Source organism: Saccoglossus kowalevskii, chromosome 13 (assembly GCF_978046115.1).
Source record: "Saccoglossus kowalevskii chromosome 13, keSacKowa6.1, whole genome shotgun sequence".
In the NCBI taxonomy this organism is placed as follows: Eukaryota; Metazoa; Hemichordata; class Enteropneusta; family Harrimaniidae; genus Saccoglossus; species Saccoglossus kowalevskii.
The window spans coordinates 15421617-15440754 of NC_140653.1; the positions used below are offsets into that span (position 1 = coordinate 15421617).

Consider the following 19138-nt stretch of genomic DNA (forward strand, 5'->3'; position numbering starts at 1 on the left):
AAAGGCCAAAAACTCGCAACAAACGGTACTTGGGAATGGTTGTTGAGAGTCCCCTGAACAGTGTAACAAGATTAGCCCTACGTGTGTAAGATATATAAATTTGGTTGTTCAGGATTACTTCAAAGTTGAGTTTGTGTTGTTTTCTCGAATTTTCACCGGCTCGACCGGCGTTCCACAGCAGCGCGCACAAAGCCCATAGAAATACATGTACAGTGGTGCGCGTCTTAGCAACGTGGAACGTCTTGTGACGTAGCTCCGCCCCCCGAGGATATGAAATGTCAGATTGCGACGATGAAGATCAAGTTTAATTACCCATAATGTGGTGATATTTTCCTGGAAAATAACTTAGTATAGACAATTTCAATACGGGGATTATAATCTCACCCCCAAAACACGACTAAATCGTGAAATACCTGGTACGCCGGGCTGGTACGTCTTGGAAAGCATAGAACATGCGCCCTCTAGCGATGCTAGATCATATTCTGTCCGTCGGTAGAGGGCGCTTAGCAACACAAAATTAAAATCTACATTCCCAAACAATAATGCCTGAACTCTGATTGGAAGGAGCCGATGCATCTTCACCAGGCCAAACAGATCAGTTTATTCGGCCATCCTCGTGGAGAAGTGTCACGGAGTGTTCACAAAACCATGGATCCTATTTCAAATGTAAACATTGAGGATTACTTCATTCGCTTGTACATCAATGCATAAATCGTTTACATAGGTTAAAACACAAATAATTTAGACTGAGTTTCATAAACATGTCAGAGTATCACATTGCTTCAAACACCGGCAAAAAATAACATCATCCCAAATTTGAGTAATTCTTGATTGTAACAGAATAAAACTGTGGGCTTGAGGGCCATAGAAAAATCGGGGAGATGGTGTATTTTGAAGGAAAACAAATCCGTACATTTGTAAGAAATATATATACATATATATATATATATAAATCCCACACATACCTGAAAACGAAAGGCCCAACAAATTCACAACAACAAGACCGTAAAAACAAATGTAGCTCGAAACTTGGTAAAGAAAAAAAATGCACTGTAGTTCTATCCGCAACTATCTATCTATCTATCTATCTATCTATCTATCTATCTATCTATGTATTTATTGTTGGTCTAGGCTTTGGTCGTCGGTTTATGATGGCTAGCCTTGTCACGTGACACGGCTAGTTTGAGGCTTGTATGCCATAGGCCACAAACCGTTGACTAGATTAAAGCTACACTTCCGGCAAAATATGCAGAACACATTATTGGAATCACCGTGAAAAATTATAAAATCAGTTGATTTAGCTACAAATTCAAGGAATCAACTTATTGAAGTTAGCTTGCACTCGAAAGAAACAAAGTCATGGTGGTGTTATTGTCATAATCACTCGACGGGGACATTTACATGTGTATAATGTAATGCTTGCATGACTTGCTTTATTCTTACATGGCCAGTTGAAATTCTGATTTCTGATATGATTTATCATTAGCTGTACAAAATCCAAATTTCTTATAATGCTTTACAGGGGTACATTGAGAAGGATCATACACATCGGGAATGCAACATTAAAACCATGACCTTTATCAATCCTGCTCTTATCAAAATTCTCAGAAATTTAGCTCAGATTTGTCTTTAGTGTCACAGAATTTGTCGGTTCGAGACAAAATGTACTTTATTCATACGTTCAGCCTCTACATATGTATTTTAATCTTTGCTTATACTATTCCAGGATTCGCTTCATTTTGTCATATATCGTTTACATGAGAACAACAACATATTGTGAGTTAAAGTTGTTGCATACAGTCCACAACACCGGTACACGGTAAACTTATGAACGGTGTACTATACGTGACCCTTTCCGGCATGCAGTGCGAGGAGTCAAGCAATCCGATTGGCTACAAGTATACGTACGTAGTTAGTAGTCAGTCTTAGGCTGCTCTCCATTTGCATTCAACTTAGAATTATTCAAGTTCTCATTGAAAAAACAAAAACAAAAAACATCCGAAGTCGACTTTGAACAAATAATTGTAATTCTAGTTGAAAACATTGCTTATCAGTTACTACCCGTAAATATAGCGACACTTGATGCGCGTCATAGCAACCATTCCGTACCGGGACAACATCAATACATATTGGTCTTCTCTATCTCTCTTGGTTAATTGGACCATCGCACTTTGTTGTCGAATCGGTGAGCTGGATGTATTCGGACACACATATATGAACAACCGACATGTCTTTCAACAAGTTGTATCTCACTTTGGTCGTAATTACGTTATCGGTGACAGGTAGGTTCTGAAAGTGCACAACATTGGATTTCTGTGTTACTTAGCGTCTTAGTTTTGCGTTGAACTATGGATGGTGTTACTAAGTTTTGACGAGCATGACCTAGTACGCCACCAAGCGGGTGAACATTCATGTTTCGCGTTACCGTTGATATAAAAATGAAACAGACCATTATTATATATTATCGTCGGGTTTCGGAAGTGTGTTCCCACAACAACCGTTGTTACTCATAAACACATAGCCCTAGCTTCCCCTAACAAACTTGAAATCTGTCCAATATGTATAGACAGCTTAATAGGTAATGAACGAGTTTGGTAAATGATGCGATCACACAAGATTGGTGAATAATGAACTATTTCCCATGTTTCCTAAAAAAAATCATTTGTTTCAACTTATTTTGCAGCGTGTTTGCGTCCGTGTATTTATTTATTTATTTATTTATTCAGCAGGTACATGGTATTTTTATGAGGTGACAGGGACAGAGTAGATTGCCAGTTCCACCCTCGTTACCTCCAGTCTGCCATAAACAATACTCCAAATCCTAAAAAACGGAGTTCACATCACCCTCCCTACGTCTGTCATCCCGCCAAAAAAAAAAAAAAAAAAAAAACATACCCGCGTACGAAGTCTTGATGAAAAAATCCGAGATGACAGTCATGAATTGGACTGTGCCATTTGGTGTAGGAGTCCTTGTGTTTATTAATCTCGATAAAATATCACTAGGAAAGCCAAGCACCAATGGAAAACCTGGTAATCGGTTTTCAATGCCAATGTAATAGCGACACAACTGTCGTCATTCTTATCTATTAACCGTTATTCTACAAATCAAAGGTCAAAATCTAAGTATTTTTTTCATAACCTGTCCTATTTAACTTACAAGGTCGGGTTGGGTTAGGTCACTTTTTTACTAACAACCATTAAAGCGGGGAGTCGTCACCTGCGCATGCGTCAGATGGCCATAGCGTGTCAATGTTTACAAACAAGCGTCTACCCATGAGCCTTTGCGTTTTTAGCGTGTGTTGTTATCGTCGCTTGGGACTCAATTCCCGCGCATGCGCAGGTGATGACCATCTCGCTTTAAATAAACCTTGCTAGCTCATTTCGACCGGTAGCAACACATTGTATATCCTAAGATGGTTGTACAATTTGGCTCAGAAATGACATTGTGGTGATTTATTGACTATTTTTGGACAGCAGACTTGCATATATTGAGTATGACAGACATCTTACGATGTATTGTTGCATCAAACTCGAACGAGATGTTCATATCAACGGAAACCTCAGTTTTTTACAACTGATTTCAAGGCGGATCTTTGTTAATTGTATGAAGTAACACGCATTTTGATTTTACAGGAGGGGAAAAATTAAGTACCAATACAATGGTCAATATTGTAGATTATTTTGAAGAAGCTGAGGGAGATGGTCTGAACATTATATGGGCCCATGGCGTCAACAGTAAGGAAGAACTATATGACGCCCTCAACGGTAATTATAGGTGGATTTTGTTTTTCTCATATATTTTATACTGTGAAATACTTTATTTTAGCTGGAATTAATTTTCATTTGGTTGTTTTGTGTGAAGTTTATTTGCACTGATTGTTGATGAGTTGAATGTGAAATATAAAAAAATGGTATTTTATTTTTAGGGATTCATCTAAAAATAAATTCCAACTGAAAATAAAGTAGTCTACACTACGATATTATTATAATTTTCAGTTCGCCACATTGCCTACTAGTATGTGTTTACCATAATCCTAGTTTTATATCTCGTGTTTGTTTTCTTCAAACAGATGACACGATGATGTTAGAGGGAGATATTGTATTAGAAGGGATGGGCACGGAGAACGAAACAGACACGCCCGTAATGGCGCACCCACCCCTGGTATACAGCGACATCACTTTGGCGGAGTGGTTGTATGGAATTACCGAGACAGACAAGGGTATGAAGTTAGACTTTAAAGATATAAATGCTGTAGATATCTCCATGCAGATGGTAAGAGACATGGAAGCGAGAATCCACCAACCACTGTGGGTCAATGCGGATATCGTAGAGGGGCCTAATTCCAACAAAGAACCGATTCCACCGGTCGAATTCATCACGTCTTGTAACCTGGGGTTTCCGTTCACTGTGATGTCGCTCGGGTGGACCACGTTCTTTCTGCCGTTTTTGGATGATGACATGTACACTTGGACGATGATCTACGACAATTTACGCTATAGTTATCCGCTGAAAAACCCGGTTACCTTCCCAGTCCGAGCATTGTGGGTGATAACGTCATGGCCAAAGTTTATCTGGTTGTTAGGGTTACGGGAAAGGTTTTCGATCACTGTTTGGCACGGCACTCTAGACCCCGTGGACGTGAACGGGTTGGTGGCGCTGCGTAAACACGGCGATGTGAAGCGAATTTATTACGACCTACCTGACCGAATCAGAAATGAGTTTTTGGATGCCTTGGAAAAATATGAGAACGTTACAGTAGAAACTGAAAAACTATGGGAGTATCATTTGTGGAGGGGTGTAACAACCGGAATTAGGAGCGACCACGTTTACATAAGCACGGAAGGAGCCGGACTATCAGGCTCGCATCACTGTGGTTTTATCGAGAGTAGGCGAGAGTATATACCGGACCAGGCGTCGATTGAAATTAAAGGCCGAGTCCAATTTGCCCCTAAAGATGTTCAGATCACCGCGGGACAAGGGTCTGGACTGGAAGTGTACATTCGAAGTAGAGGCGTAAGCAACAAGAATACCGTGGTTGGAGGCGTGAAGTTGTATATTGATCGAGACGGCTCGGTGTACCTGGAACCGAACACTGGAAACGATGACGTCAGTCAGACGAGACAATCCGGTACTGTTTCGAGCGTTGATTGTTACAACTTCAATATTATAGACAGTGGTCCTTCGTACGGTGTAAAAGCAACAATTACACCAGTTACATGCAGCGACGGTTTCGGAGGCGAACAAGACGACCATGATTCACTTACTCTCAGTTTAGGGTCATTGACCGAAGAAGAGAAGTACTACGTTGTGTTTACGAAAACTGGCAAAGAAATGGACGTCGTCTTGGAAGATGTGCACGTGTTGGAGGAAATTCTAGATGTGTCGTCAGCGATAACCAGTAACATATCTGGTTTATGTTATTTGATTTGTTTGGTTTCAATTTATTTCTATTAAATATTTACGTACGACACTGAAGTCTACCACAGGGTTATGCCCATATTTTGTTGATACCGCCTCGCGATGCACATTTCCAATAAGTAGCACTCCTGGTGATAAAGCGATGAAACGTAAACATGGCATAGTTAAAAGCACCCTTTCCATTTGTGCCTGCACTCACAATTGTATATTCTCAACAGTTCCAACATTTGGAACATGATAAGACGATATCAACATATTTTATTTGCCCAATTCAGTGTGACAAATGGCAATGCTTGGCTTCAAATATCTTCAGTCCAAACATTGGCTGTCAGTTCCGTATACCCAGTTAGGGAAGACTTTTTTATTCCTTGTTTCGCAGGTTTTTATAAGGCAATTTTTTTGAGGAGGGCGGAAAAAAATAAAATTTATTCTTTTTTTTCCATTAGATTTGTGTGATTCTCAAAGAATTGTAAGTGAGATCATTGATCGGAGAGAAGAAATGAAATAAAATTTTATTCTATGTATAACCTTGTTTCTCATCTGCGCGAGACTTCGGTAAAACAATGAAGATAAAAATAATATTTTTTAAGCATTTTTTTTGCGCTTACAAGTCGGCGGGCGCGAGAAATTACGCTGAAATAAGATTATATTTTTATTTCATTTTCGGCTCCTGTTCATTCGGCGGGTTCGCGAAACAATGGATAATAAAAGTCTGGTCTTATTTGCCATGAATTCATTATATTTAAGGGACGTCAACAGAAGTGAACATTTCGTCGTACATATGATCATCCACAGTCCCTCTATCACCAAAATTTGGCACAGCCTGGTTTCATTTACGTGTCAGATAAGACCGACCGTCGATTTCCTAATCGTTCGACATTGTATTACTCTAAACACATCTCTAAAAATGAAAATAATTGCACAGTGGTTATTCTCATCGCAAGAAAAAAGAAGACTTTCAGAAAAGGTTGTCCAATTTACTGAATCTAGTTTCATAACGAAAAAACCCGCAAGTTAATTCGTGGTCTTGTCTGTATACTAACCAGCCTGAAGGCGCATACCATTCTCCTTCCCAGAGATCCTTGCGGCCAGAACACCGAATATATTCGTAGAAATAGAACTCTGCCTGGGAGATTGGGCGCATACGACACGCTTGACAGACGCGATTGATAAGGGGCCCTCTGTAGATAACTTGAATTAACGGCTGATATACGGCAGTCTACAAATACGTCTTTGGAAATACTCACATAGTAAACAACAATCATTTATCTACAACCTTTCCGTCTTCAGTGTATTATGGTAATACTGAACACTAATGCAACAAACATTCCAAATTTGAATAACGTTTATTCGCTCTACAGCAATGATCAGAAGCGCCATCATCCGAGGTGCAGCTGACTTCAAACATAAACTGACGGATTTCTAAAAATTCAGAAACCAGTCGATAAACAAAAAGTTACTTGCCACTGCTACTACATCGTGCAAAAGAACTTCAGTATTCCTCTTTGCTTTATATGTAATATATCGCTCGCACCGCAGGAAGGTATGTTTATTTCCGCTTTAAAATTGTCAAATGTCACACCTGTATTTAAAGCGGGAGGGTCGTCACCTGCGCACGCGCGGGAATTGAGTCCCAAGCGACGATAACACTAATATTATCTTCAATACATCACACTAACGGGTAGACGCTTGTTTGTAAACAGTGACACGCTATGGCCATCTGACGCATGCGCAGGTGACGACTCCCCGCTTTAAATTTGAATTGCGCTTTTAGTGTAATTTATAAGGCGATCTACCGTCATGTAAAATTATAGACATACAACATAGTTTCTAGCTGGTTTTGATTGGTCAAGTTTGTTTGAGGCTGTTAGGGACTGTGTCTTTCCTCCCCGTACAAAGAAGCAGGGAAGTTGTCGATAATCACGTGACCAGAAAACAGACTGTTTTTAAACTTGCAAAAATGTCCAGCATCATAATACCACGAACAAACATACAAGTTATTCACTGCAAAGTCTGCTAGCTACGAATATATAGCTCCATGCTACACCCCAAGTAACCTAATAAAGGTAATATCTTTGCAATATGTGTGTTACAAATTGTAGAAGTTTATGTTAAAGGGTTTATGTTCACATGTTGACCGATTTGTTGTTATAACCAGTGCAGAATAAACTCACCGTAGTGTTGGCATTTACCCAAGAGATATATCAAAAATTTGTCACTTTGGGCATGTCAATTTTCACTCAGTGGGGGCTCATTTTGATATTTTGATAGCAAATCTATGACCATTGATAAAAATGTCCGAGTCCTATATCAATTTTGGACATTTTAGCTGGGTACCAGGAAGACAGTATTTCTGTTGACGCTATGTTATAGTTTGCATGACAACATTCGGCCCGGCACGTTCTCTCCACTAGCAGGACTGGGGTCTTAGCTCGGCTCAGTCTTACATGGTTAAAAACAGAGGGTTGTTCTTAGTGATCAAATGGGGCAAATCTTGGAGAATTCAATATCAACCATAGAAAATCGAGAATCATTTTTGTTGTATTCAAACAAATTCAATGTGTCCGATAGAAGTTGCACATTCAGTTACATCCTTGTTCAAACGTGGAGAGAAATAGGGAAATCGAGTGCTATGTGAATATTTGTTATCAATGGGCTAAACCATGGAACTAATTTTGTTCAGCTCCATGACTAAGCGATACACAGGATACTGTCTATGGCTAAACCTCAGACTAGTAGTAATACAAATACATGTACTAGTTCGAGGCTAAACGGATACTGTAAAATTCTTAATTTTCGCTTGGAATTAATTTTCGCTATTTTCACTGAAGAAATGATTCAGCAAAAAATAAAATCCAGCGAATACTAGTATACATTTTTTCGTATATTTTACATTCAACTTGTCAAAAATCAGTGAAAACAAATTTCACACGAAACACAAAAATAATTCTAGCTAAAATAAAGTACTCTACAGTACGTCACAGATTTGTATATTTAACTCGGCGTTTGCACCAATTCACATCTTTTGCCACTAATGGTACAAACAAAAATGACGAACCAAACATTGTGCCATGCTAGTGCTTCTTTGCACTTTTGCGTCAGAGGTTTCAGCACAGGACATTTAAATCGGCAATAGCTGCGATTTTAAAATGTTTGTTTGTTTAAATATAACCACATAAAGGCAACCAAATCTTACCGAAATATTGATTCAGAAACAATTGCATGGACAAAGTGACTCTACACAATGCTAAAGTCACATAACATGTGATGTGAAAACTAATGGCTGAGTAGTCATTTTGTTGATTCAGAAATGGGTCATGTGGCGTAGTGGACCGCAGTGAAAGGCCGCCAAAAGGAAGCTTAGCCTCTCAAGATAGCAACGTATTTGACATTTCGCCCAGCGCACACGGTAAGCCCGATGACACACGAAATGTGTTATTAAAATACAAATAGGAGAAAAAAGTTACAGATATTGCGGCTTTAAAACGTATAAATAAAAATAAGACATTTTAAAAAGTTTAAAGGTCTGCGGGAACCCTATTATTATGTCTGTTATCACTTTTAGGCTGTGTGAATTCGGAATATAACGAAATATCCCCTCGGGCTTCTCACACGCCATTGACGGCATTGCGGCATAACTCAAATAAATAATTAGTAGATTGCATTTAACCTATAACAAATATAGGAAATCCTGGCTCTATTAAAAAAGTTCGACAAATTACCATCAAGAAACATATTGTTAAAGTTTATGAGAATAATCCAACCTTGAAGTTCAACTATGGAATGCGGTAACAAACGTATAACAAAGGGCTGTCTTTTTAAATACATATTTCATATCTTAGTTTTTGTCTGCATTTTGTTACTCCACGCACTTTTTTTTTCTCAACAATATAACGCAATAATTTGTGGCACTTTTCCGTACATTTTCGTAACTGATTGGACTAGTTTATAGTATTAGCAACTGTCAATTTCCATATTTTTAAACGTTTTCTTGGGGGGTATTATACGTCAAAACGTCGACGAATGAGAAGGCGATTTCGGAAAATGGGTCCTCTTCCTTCTATGAACGTGGCGTCATTAATCCCCACACAAACATCGACGCCGCCTCGGATCCAGTTCGTCTAATTATTCACTTTCTGGTTTCATCAAGACTCCTGCAGTAAATTCGACGAGGTTGATATCATTATATCTGAACTTCATCTGAATGTGCACAATAATCTTACTTTTCTTTAATAGTGTTAACAGGTTGGGCACTGTGTCAAAAATGCAACATCAGCAACACCGTGACAGCTCAGATTACGTGTATTATATTAAAAGTTATCCTCCCTGTCTCGAATATTTCGCGATGTGAAACAAACAAACAAACACACAAACTGGAAGGCACTCTGAGGGCGCAAACCCTTCAATAATATCTCATAATGTGTGTCTTCTGATGACAAGACACATTTATCATATTGACATCGGCTTCTATTTCTTAAAAAAGTATAATCTCTTAGGTCATGTCTTAAGGTCATCCCCTCTAAAAATTTAGCTACCTGGTAATGAATAATCAATGAAAACTCTGTAGTTTTATGGCAACGAGATCTCAACCAACCCCGATTTGTACTTGTTTTCTACGCCTCTGAAAATGTTGTGACAATTTGTTTATTTGATTATTTATTTATATAAATTGAAGAATCATTTCGACAATTGTTGTTTCCAAAGCAGCGGAGATCCAGTACTTGTGTCAAGAGAAATACGGTGCTAAGGGTCTAGACCGCGTCTTAAATTCGGATCAGATTTAAGCCGTACTTAGCATTTCTTAGCCCGTGCTAAGCGTTCACGCACGTTTTCTTAGCACGGGCTAAGGAATTTGACCTCTTAGCCCGTGCTAAGGAGCTGTGCGTGAACGCAACTACTATCTTGCCTTAAAATTTCATGAAAATCCACCCATAATTGTTTTGGTCATCCTGTCGCCAGGGATATGTAGATCCGTTTCTCGACCTATTTTGAACGCTCCCTGCAAATTTTACATGTAGATGTGGTACAAGCTTAAACAAGAAAGGATGCGGTGAGCCATTTTTTTGAGATTTGTATAGGAGCCGATGCAACACAACAAAAAATAAACATAGAGACCACCAGATATTTTTTTTTAAATTGTCATTTGACTAACAAAGGACAACTTATTTTAACACTCAACAACTTTAATGTGTACAAATGATATAAGTAAAAAATAACATTGAAAGAGGATAGAGACCTTAAGTAAATTCCAAACAATATATAAACTCATGACCTCATATATCTTCGCCACAAAATTGAAAACAATATAATTGATTGATACATATCAAGGTAAATACAAAAAAAAAATACTAAGTTACTGCTAAATGTGAACTATATCGAATTAATGAAGGCTCGTATTTTGACCAACAACATCCCCAAAATTTATATATACTAAACTAGAAAAACAAATATTTATATATTTATATATACACGTTCAACTTATGACTCTTATGACAAATTAATCCACGCCAAAAATATCCTTTTTCCCAAAGGTTGAAGGCAAAGTTACCCCATCACACAATTACAGCAAAATCATCACGTAACTTATTTGCAGCATATTTTATCATGTATCATTTCTCGCCAACAGAGTTGTATCCAGGCATATTGGCCCGGTCGTCCGAGGACGGAAAGTAAGTAAACTCCCAAACAGGGAAAATGAAATAATAACAGCAGATTTAAATTACTTGATTTTTTTACTCCGGTGTTTATCGATATAATGACTGACATCTGTTTTTTAAAGTTTCCTGGTCGTTTGGTTTGATGCATGATTTCCTGGTAGTATAAAAATTACTCCAAAATGGCGCCAGACTTTACTGTTGTAGTTCAAAAACACTAAGGTTCGGTCGGCGGCCTCCAACTTGCTGCACTATCTGAAACCCCAGAGTTACTAGTAACATAAATTCACATACAATCATTGTAAACGTGTACCTGGCATTTGTTTCATATTAATAAATGTAAATGACAAGTTAATGCATGATTATATCACAAATCTAATTCACCAATATGTCGAGAAATACATCAAGGTGTATGTTTAAAATATATAATACTAACAGAATTACAAAGAATTATATTATATAAAGAACAAAAACAGTCATCTGGCACGTTGACTGTGATATACCGAAACCTAGTGGCCCGGCGGACTATTCATGGAGGCTTTCTTTTACACATAAACTTCTCAGATAAAGGCGGGGGTTTCAGGTTTTATTGGCTCATACGGGCGTGTGCACACTCTTAGACGATTTTTTTCTTGTCTACGCGCATGCTCTGTGATTGATCAAGAAGCCCGGTAGATATTTGTTTATGCTGGCATTGGCGTAAGGCCCATCTAACTATAAATCACGGGTGTATAAGATAGAAGTCGAAAATATAATAACAATAACAAATATATATACCTTAAAATTAGTTAAACAAAAGACAAAGCAGACATACTACGCCCCCATGAAACAAACACGGTGTCACACCCGGAAAACATTTGAAGGGGCCGAGTAATTGCACACCTGATTCAGAGGGACCTACACTTATCAAAACAACTATCGTCAAAAGAGCAACGATAAAAAGACGAATTTGAAACATGACTATCAATCATTTGAAAGGTATATTCCTGTAGACGGTGTACAATGACTAAAACAACAACGAAAACCAAAGTGGAAACCTCGGCGGGCTGTGGCCTGTGCTTGTCTTCTATTCCGTTCAAACTTAAATAGCGCTATCCGCCGATAATTATAGAAAAGATTTTCTGACAATAACTGAAAGTAGCACGGGATAAGTTTTTCATAATTATTAATCCGTGTATTTACTGACACAAAATGCCTCTGCCGCACCAAATAAACACACATAATATAACAAAATGTATACGAAACAGAACTCGTTTTCATTCATTCAATCAATCTATTTAATATTCATCCCCATGAAAATATCATTGAAATGGCAGCCGTTGTAAATAACAATAACAGGGCCATTCAAAATATTTTTTATGAAGTATTTTTATGGAACATTTTATGCTAATCAGCTATCTTGTAAAACGGAGAATTATTCTAAGCTGGAAAAGACAGAAATAGGTCATAACAGAGACAGTTAAACCGATTTCAATGTACAGACAAAGTGGGCGGGAAAGCCATGTAATATCATCAGCTACTTCATACGTTTTCACCTTATTCCCAGAAATACTCACTATTCAATTTTATAAATCATTTTAATAAGTAACATGATATGTCTGAGGGGTCTACGGTGTATGAATTTCCGACTACTATAGTCGTATCGTAGAGGTGCATGCCGGGAAAGTTAAACTACCTGCGCGCCACAATGACGATATGTCTATCCTTCGTATAGAGTGACGAATATTGATTTAGTTGCGAAATATGATCGACTACTACATCTACTTAATTATGGATTGTACTGAACTAGTTTAGCCTCCCACGCCCACGATACTACACCGGAAATGGATCGTAATATGGGATAAGCGTACGCCAGACAAACCCCCGGACATTTCAGTCTATAGTTTATGGTAATCCAGAACTGACGACCACAAAACATGACATTTTGTTCCAGACTCGCAAATCTTAAATTAATTTGAATATAAATAATTGACTATACTTAGTTAACAGACACACGACTCTTTGGTCGTTTCGAAACTAGTCACTATATCTTTTTACAGCTAATACAACTTAAGATACTCCTAGCACATATGTACTTCGTTAACTATTAAAACAATAGATTGTTATCATATTGGTACATTTTCACAGGGAGTTCGAGTCAAATTCAAGAATATATTTACCGAAGAACAAGTGCAAAAATACAAACTTTAGTTTTTTGTCCTCTAGGACTCTTGAATTTCGAAAACTTGTCTGGTGACCCCAATTGGTTTTGTCACCTTTGACCCATAATGAAAGCATGGGGGAAATAATAACGATATATAATCTTGTGTCTATTTGCCCCCACACGTGAAATTCCAAGTGTTGTATTATGTAAAAGCAAACATGGATTAAACCATATTATAAGTATTACTAGTATCCCCTATATCTAGTTTTCGATAACTACATGAAGACATATGGAACGTCAACTACTGAGGAGGAAATAGGATTATGTTCCTCGCTGGCTCAGTTCATGAAATTTATAGACTTAGAAATAATTTTTATGTTCATAAATATATAATGAGATTAAATAAACCTAATTTAATCGCTTGCCACCAGAGAGCGAAAGTTTTTGGATATGTATGTAATATATCATCATCATCATCATCATCATCATCATCGCAATGGCGCTACAGGTCACGTGATGATATTACGTAATCATAATCATACTTCAAGTTATCATCGACCATTCGACGCCAAGTGTAGCGTTGAGTATGTTCCTCGTTACTGTTTGAATATAAATATATGTTTTCTTTAAAAAATATCAACAACTCGTTCAGCATATATCTTCAGTATTTACTGACCGGCAAAATAGAGTGCCATCTGGCGGTTTCTCGCGCACGTGGCTGCATGGCCTCGTTCCAGTGAGCAATGCCCGATTCTGTGGTATCAGGGCCAATCAACACGTGGCCGACCACACCGTGTCGCGAGTAAAAACGTCCCTTCATTAGAATGAACTCTAGCGAATAGTTGCTGACGTGTCTGTTGTGGATGTCGAACAAGAACGGTTCGTTCCAAACGGGGGAGTGACCGCTTTGTAATCGAGTTTCTTTTGATTCCACCACTTTGCCTTTATTCGTCAGATTTATTACAACATGGTGATCTGAAAATAAAAAGAAGAAAAATATTATACCACACATTTAATAATATTTAATAAGTCACACTGATACGCTCCTGTAACGTCAAAATAACGTGGATGGATCTCAGTAAAGTCGTTTAAATAAACTTCGTTTACTTTCACCATTTAATTGCTTAGTCGTTAGTTTCGATTTTGATGAGCAAATCACTCTAAAATAAGATAGAATTTCTGGTAGCGGGGGGGGGGGTGTCAAAGAACGACGCCGCGAATGACGCCACAGGAGGGCTTCATTGCTAGAGGGCGCTGTATAAATGGTTATTGCTTGTCAGTGCATTATTACCGGTCAATTGCTTGTGGGAATGTGTACAAGCGAGGTGTTGTGAGTACGAGAGGCAAATCTTAGACTGACATTTTTTAATTGATTTATTTCATATCCAGTATTGCTATCCACTATGAGGTAAATGTTATTATTTTTATACAACCTTATTTTTTAACCACATGGCTCACAGTTCCTCTATAGGAAGCAAAATCGTGCTTCAAATTTACAAGTTGAGGCAAAAACTCCTTGAAGGGCATAATCGACATTTTACTGAAATTTAAGAGACACTTTGACCCACAGCGGAGTATGTTATGACAGCTACCTGGTATATCTAACACCTGTACAAATACTCCTAAATAACAAACAAACAAACAACACATCAACACATTGATCAGCTAAGTTGCTAATAGTACACAAGTGGCGTCGCTCAAACAAACAAACCTATGTCACTTCCGCGGCATATCAGTTTTGAAGTGGACAACCGGAATTAGTCATTTTTCATGGCATACTTTTATGAAAACATTTGATTATGATAAATATACAATTATACGGGACATGTACATAACGTGTTTTATGACAAATATAGCATTGAGTTTATCTGATCGCATATGGCATAGTTCACAAGCTTTATCGATAGTTACTTTCATGCGATCGAGGGTATCAACATCATGTGGTATGTCAATATATACGATAAATGCTGAACACAATGGACTATGCTAAACTTTACGCTCCCATGCATGAAATTTCACGATTTATATAAACGATCTGTTGGTATTATTGTAGTGCTGGTGGCGGTGCATAGAGCGTGTCCCTACGTCACACTTTCAACCGACCCAACGGCATCCGTTGTCTGCCTGACGCCACCGACCTGCCAAAATATTTACAACACGCTTCATTAATCTGTACAATTACCACAATTGATATTTACTGTTTTCCGATACTTGTCGAGAGCAAACGCGAACGGTGCGCAGGTCGTAATGAACTGAACGCGATTCTACGTATTATTCGTATCCATCATATTCTGCGTACTGATTATATTCGCAATATTTGATTAAGCTGCCCGATAATCAAGTTAAATTAACTCGAAAACCTTAAAATGCCACGGAAGTGACATTTCGTGCCTGTAATAACCAGTGTTAAGTTAAACGATGAAAATTCACAGTGGGCATTTGACATTATTCATTGCATATGTACACTCAACGCCCGGCTGTTAATATTACCTCTCAGCATGTGCGATAATCACGAGAATTTCCAGCGTAGGCGAGCGGCATCTTTTTGTTTCCGAGGGCCAAATTTACCCAATACTGGCAAGTACTGTCGCAGAATACTACAGTTTCATTTCCACATCCCACGCCTTTTCACTAGTTAGTATAGGTTTGAAATGTCAAACATACATCGGACCACGACGAGTTGTTATATCCCGTGGCTAGCTCATACCGGTGCCCAGGAAAAAAAGAATCTTGAGACTAAAAAGTCACGCAAGACGTGACGGGGGAAACATCACAGAAAACAATTACGAAAGAAAAAAAAAAACATATTACGGAGAAATAAATGCATTACTCTATTTCCCATTTACTAAATAATTGGGCCGGAGGGGGCGCGTCAGCCTCATGCTTTTGGACTAGGGCTGGCCCCACTAATAAGACCGCCCACGTCCAAAAACAGTTATTATAGGATCAGAATCTGTCGAAATGTTTAACGTTTTCGTTATTTTATAAAAGTCCCTGAACAACGTAATGATATAGGGCAAATTAGGGTAATAACAATACATGTATCAGCCAAAATATCAGCTACCGGTAACAATGCAGCCTGACAAGTAGGTGTGAGGGGCACCTTTGTCGGCCGAACAGGTTTGGAGCATCGCGGAGGGCGCAACTCACGCGACTTTGTCAGTCAAGTAACATTGATAATCACAAATACATTTTACAACTTATACACAACAAGTCATGGTGGCGGTAAACTGAGAATGAGGGTTTTAATTTATTTATTTATTTATTTATTTATTTATTTATTTATTTATTTATTTATTTATTTATTTATTTATTTATTTATTTATTTATTTATTTATTTATTTATTTATTTATTTATTTATTTATTTATTTATTTATTTATTTATTTATTTATTTATTTATTTATTTATTTATTTATTTATTTATTTATTTATTTATTTATTTATTATATTTATTATTAAGTAAAATTCCTAATGTAGGACTAAAAATAGTTCAATAATTCTTCAAACAACAAAGTTTAAAAGAGGCAAGATATTCTGCTCGCGTGATGCTTGCATCCAGAGTTTTCTATTCCTCAGTACCCTCAACATTTTTTGAGAGGATTGGGAGGACAGAAATAAGTCTAAAGTTTGCACAGTCCCGTAATGAACCAGCCTCGTGTTAGTGACAAACTCTTAGTTTTGAATAAGTGCAAATATTTGAGTTAATTTTTAAAGAATGTTTCAGTAACTGAAGGTAGATGTGCATGGAGGGCCATATCCGGTTCCAGTTCATCTCTCATATAATTTCCCACTTATGATAATGATTTTCAAGAACCGTGTTGATGGCACAGCCTATGAAGTGACATTCTCGTATCGTGTACAGACCATGTTAAGCCAATGCCGATTTTGAAGACATATTTTTATTAATATGCCCAAAAATGTATGTTCCGGACTTTTTCAACATTGAACTGAACGACGACGACATCAGACAGACAAGTTAACTTATTCTTTCCCCTTTATTTCGTTACAGGCAAAGAAAACATACTGTGCCATGTTTATTGCAATATAAATAATTGTCTGAAGTATGTACCGGGCAAGTGGTTTACTTTGCATATAAATAAATAAATAAATTTACTCAAAAGCGCATAAATGTATAATACGTATCAGTTATTCGGAGAGCATGAGCAATTGAAAATGCGACATCGAACCAACTGATGTAAACTTAAACTCATAGTTGCTGTCGACATAGGAAGTAAAGTAAGCAAATAACACCGAATAAACGGCAAGGTAAAGACTATGTCTAATTATAGTAAATACGTACTGCGTGCGTGACTCGAACCGGCGCTCGCGTACGGCACCTAATCGCCTAGCTTCACGCCACTACACGTCTTCCCCTCGGCCACCGGGCATCCCCAATAAAGGATGCTTAATAACCGAGCTTATAACGTGCAGAGAACGTGAAACCCGTCCACGCGATACGCGCCACACAGCATGGCCAGAATGCGGCAAAGGCCTTCAGATCTGGCTGTAGTAGGATGGTGAAAGTAATGGTACAGCATTTTAACAGTGAATAAGTACTGAGAAATAATGTAAACTTAAACATCCTCGTACAGTGTTGAGGGACTGTGATCCACGTTGCCGTTTTGATGAACAATGAGTGGTTGTTGCACAAAATCTAGATCTACGCACCCACACAAGAAAAATACAATTCACCACCCCCACTCACAGTAGAAATACAATCGCCACAAGACTCTAAAACTACGCCTCGGACAAGGCGCATATCGCGTGCAGTGTTCTGAGGGTATGTGGGTGTAATGATATCTGCCAGCACATAATCATTAGTATTACACTAATCCTTTGACAACCGAGCTCTGATACCGCTTCTAGACGTTCTTTGTCCCAGGATTTTTGAGCAATGATCGGTGATTTCAAGACATGCGCACATAATATTGTTTGAAAATAATCACAAGATCGTACCATGGCTGAATATGCGACTCGTGAATACATTAAAGCGGGAGGATCATCACTTGCGCACGCGCGGGAATTGAGTCCCAAGCGATGACAACACACGCTAAAAACGCAAAGGCTCATGGGTAGACGCTTGTTTGTAAACAATGACACGCTATGGCCATCTGACGCATGCGCAGGTGACGACTCCCCCGCTTTAACTTAAAACAGCGTTTTATTTGTGAAATATTCCCGGGCTTCTACAGCAAGGCATGAAACATAATTAGGACTAACATGGCTTCGGCTCGAAAATCGTGTTCTCAGACCGAGATTTTGGAAGAGCTGTAATTGTTCATGGGTATAGTCTCAGTATCTGCTTTTACACCAAAAAATCCAAATACCAGTAACTTGAATATAGCCAGATTAAAAAGTAAAATATTTGAAATGGTGGGATATTGTTTATTTTGATTATAATTATTATCACTCTACTTCGTTTTAATGATCAAGATTCTAAAGTACTCAGGCTGACATCCAGTTACAAAAATTACCACGCCCATATTTTGTATAAACCACGCCCACGTTTGCGGTACCACACCCAAACGCAACTCGATGTTTAACTAACGGTTAACAGAACTTCGAGTTACGGGCAACATATAATTTTGTTTTTGTTGAACGTCCACACTAGAACTTTATAATTAACAATAATTAACAGTTAAAGGGACTTAGATTTACACGACAACATATATTTTCTGTTTTGTTCAGCTAGTGCCAGATAATAGACAATTAAATCCGTATCTTGTTAATAAGCGGTAGTAGTACATATACCTGCGATTATAACGATATATTTCAATATACAATTAAATTAAATTGTTCGTTTTTTAAGGTTTCTACATTCATTCATTCAGTTGTTTAGCAAACAAACAATTTAAGCCCGAAAACGACATTTCATTTCTGTGATGTATATTTACATTATTACGATTGTTTCTTGTTTTGA

At 37.9% G+C, this 19138-nt stretch overlaps 2 protein-coding genes across 2 annotated transcripts in view; one reads left to right on the top strand and one right to left on the bottom strand.

Annotated features, from left to right (window-relative positions):
• The first annotated feature begins 2927 nt into the window (after window positions 1-2927).
• On the top strand, window positions 2928-5476 carry LOC100369160 (menorin-like). The gene is made up of 3 exons (XM_002730410.2): window positions 2928-3030; window positions 3634-3765; window positions 4071-5476. Exons 1-3 carry the CDS (start codon window positions 2928-2930, stop codon window positions 5453-5455), a joined length of 1620 nt encoding a protein of 539 aa, XP_002730456.1. The 3' UTR covers window positions 5456-5476.
• Window positions 5477-13877: 8401 nt separating this feature from the next.
• LOC102800674 (synaptotagmin-4-like) overlaps window positions 13878-19138 on the bottom strand; it is a 28828-nt gene continuing 23567 nt past the window's right edge. Inside the window, exon 4 of the mRNA XM_085507328.1 lies at window positions 13878-14191. Within this exon, the coding sequence (XP_085363454.1) occupies window positions 13878-14191 (314 nt within the window). The remainder of the gene's footprint in view (window positions 14192-19138) is intronic.

What these genes read in the sequence shown, in the direction of transcription:
- LOC100369160 (XM_002730410.2), top strand. Translation starts at nt 2,928, where the DNA reads ATGACAGTCATGAATTGGACTGTGCCATTTGGTGTAGGAGTCCTTGTG. An exon ending in AAGCACCAATGGAAAACCTG is followed by an intron (nt 3,031 to 3,633) that starts GTAATCGGTTTT and finishes TTGATTTTACAG; the next exon opens with GAGGGGAAAAATTAAGTACC. An exon ending in ACTATATGACGCCCTCAACG is followed by an intron (nt 3,766 to 4,070) that starts GTAATTATAGGT and finishes TTCTTCAAACAG; the next exon opens with ATGACACGATGATGTTAGAG.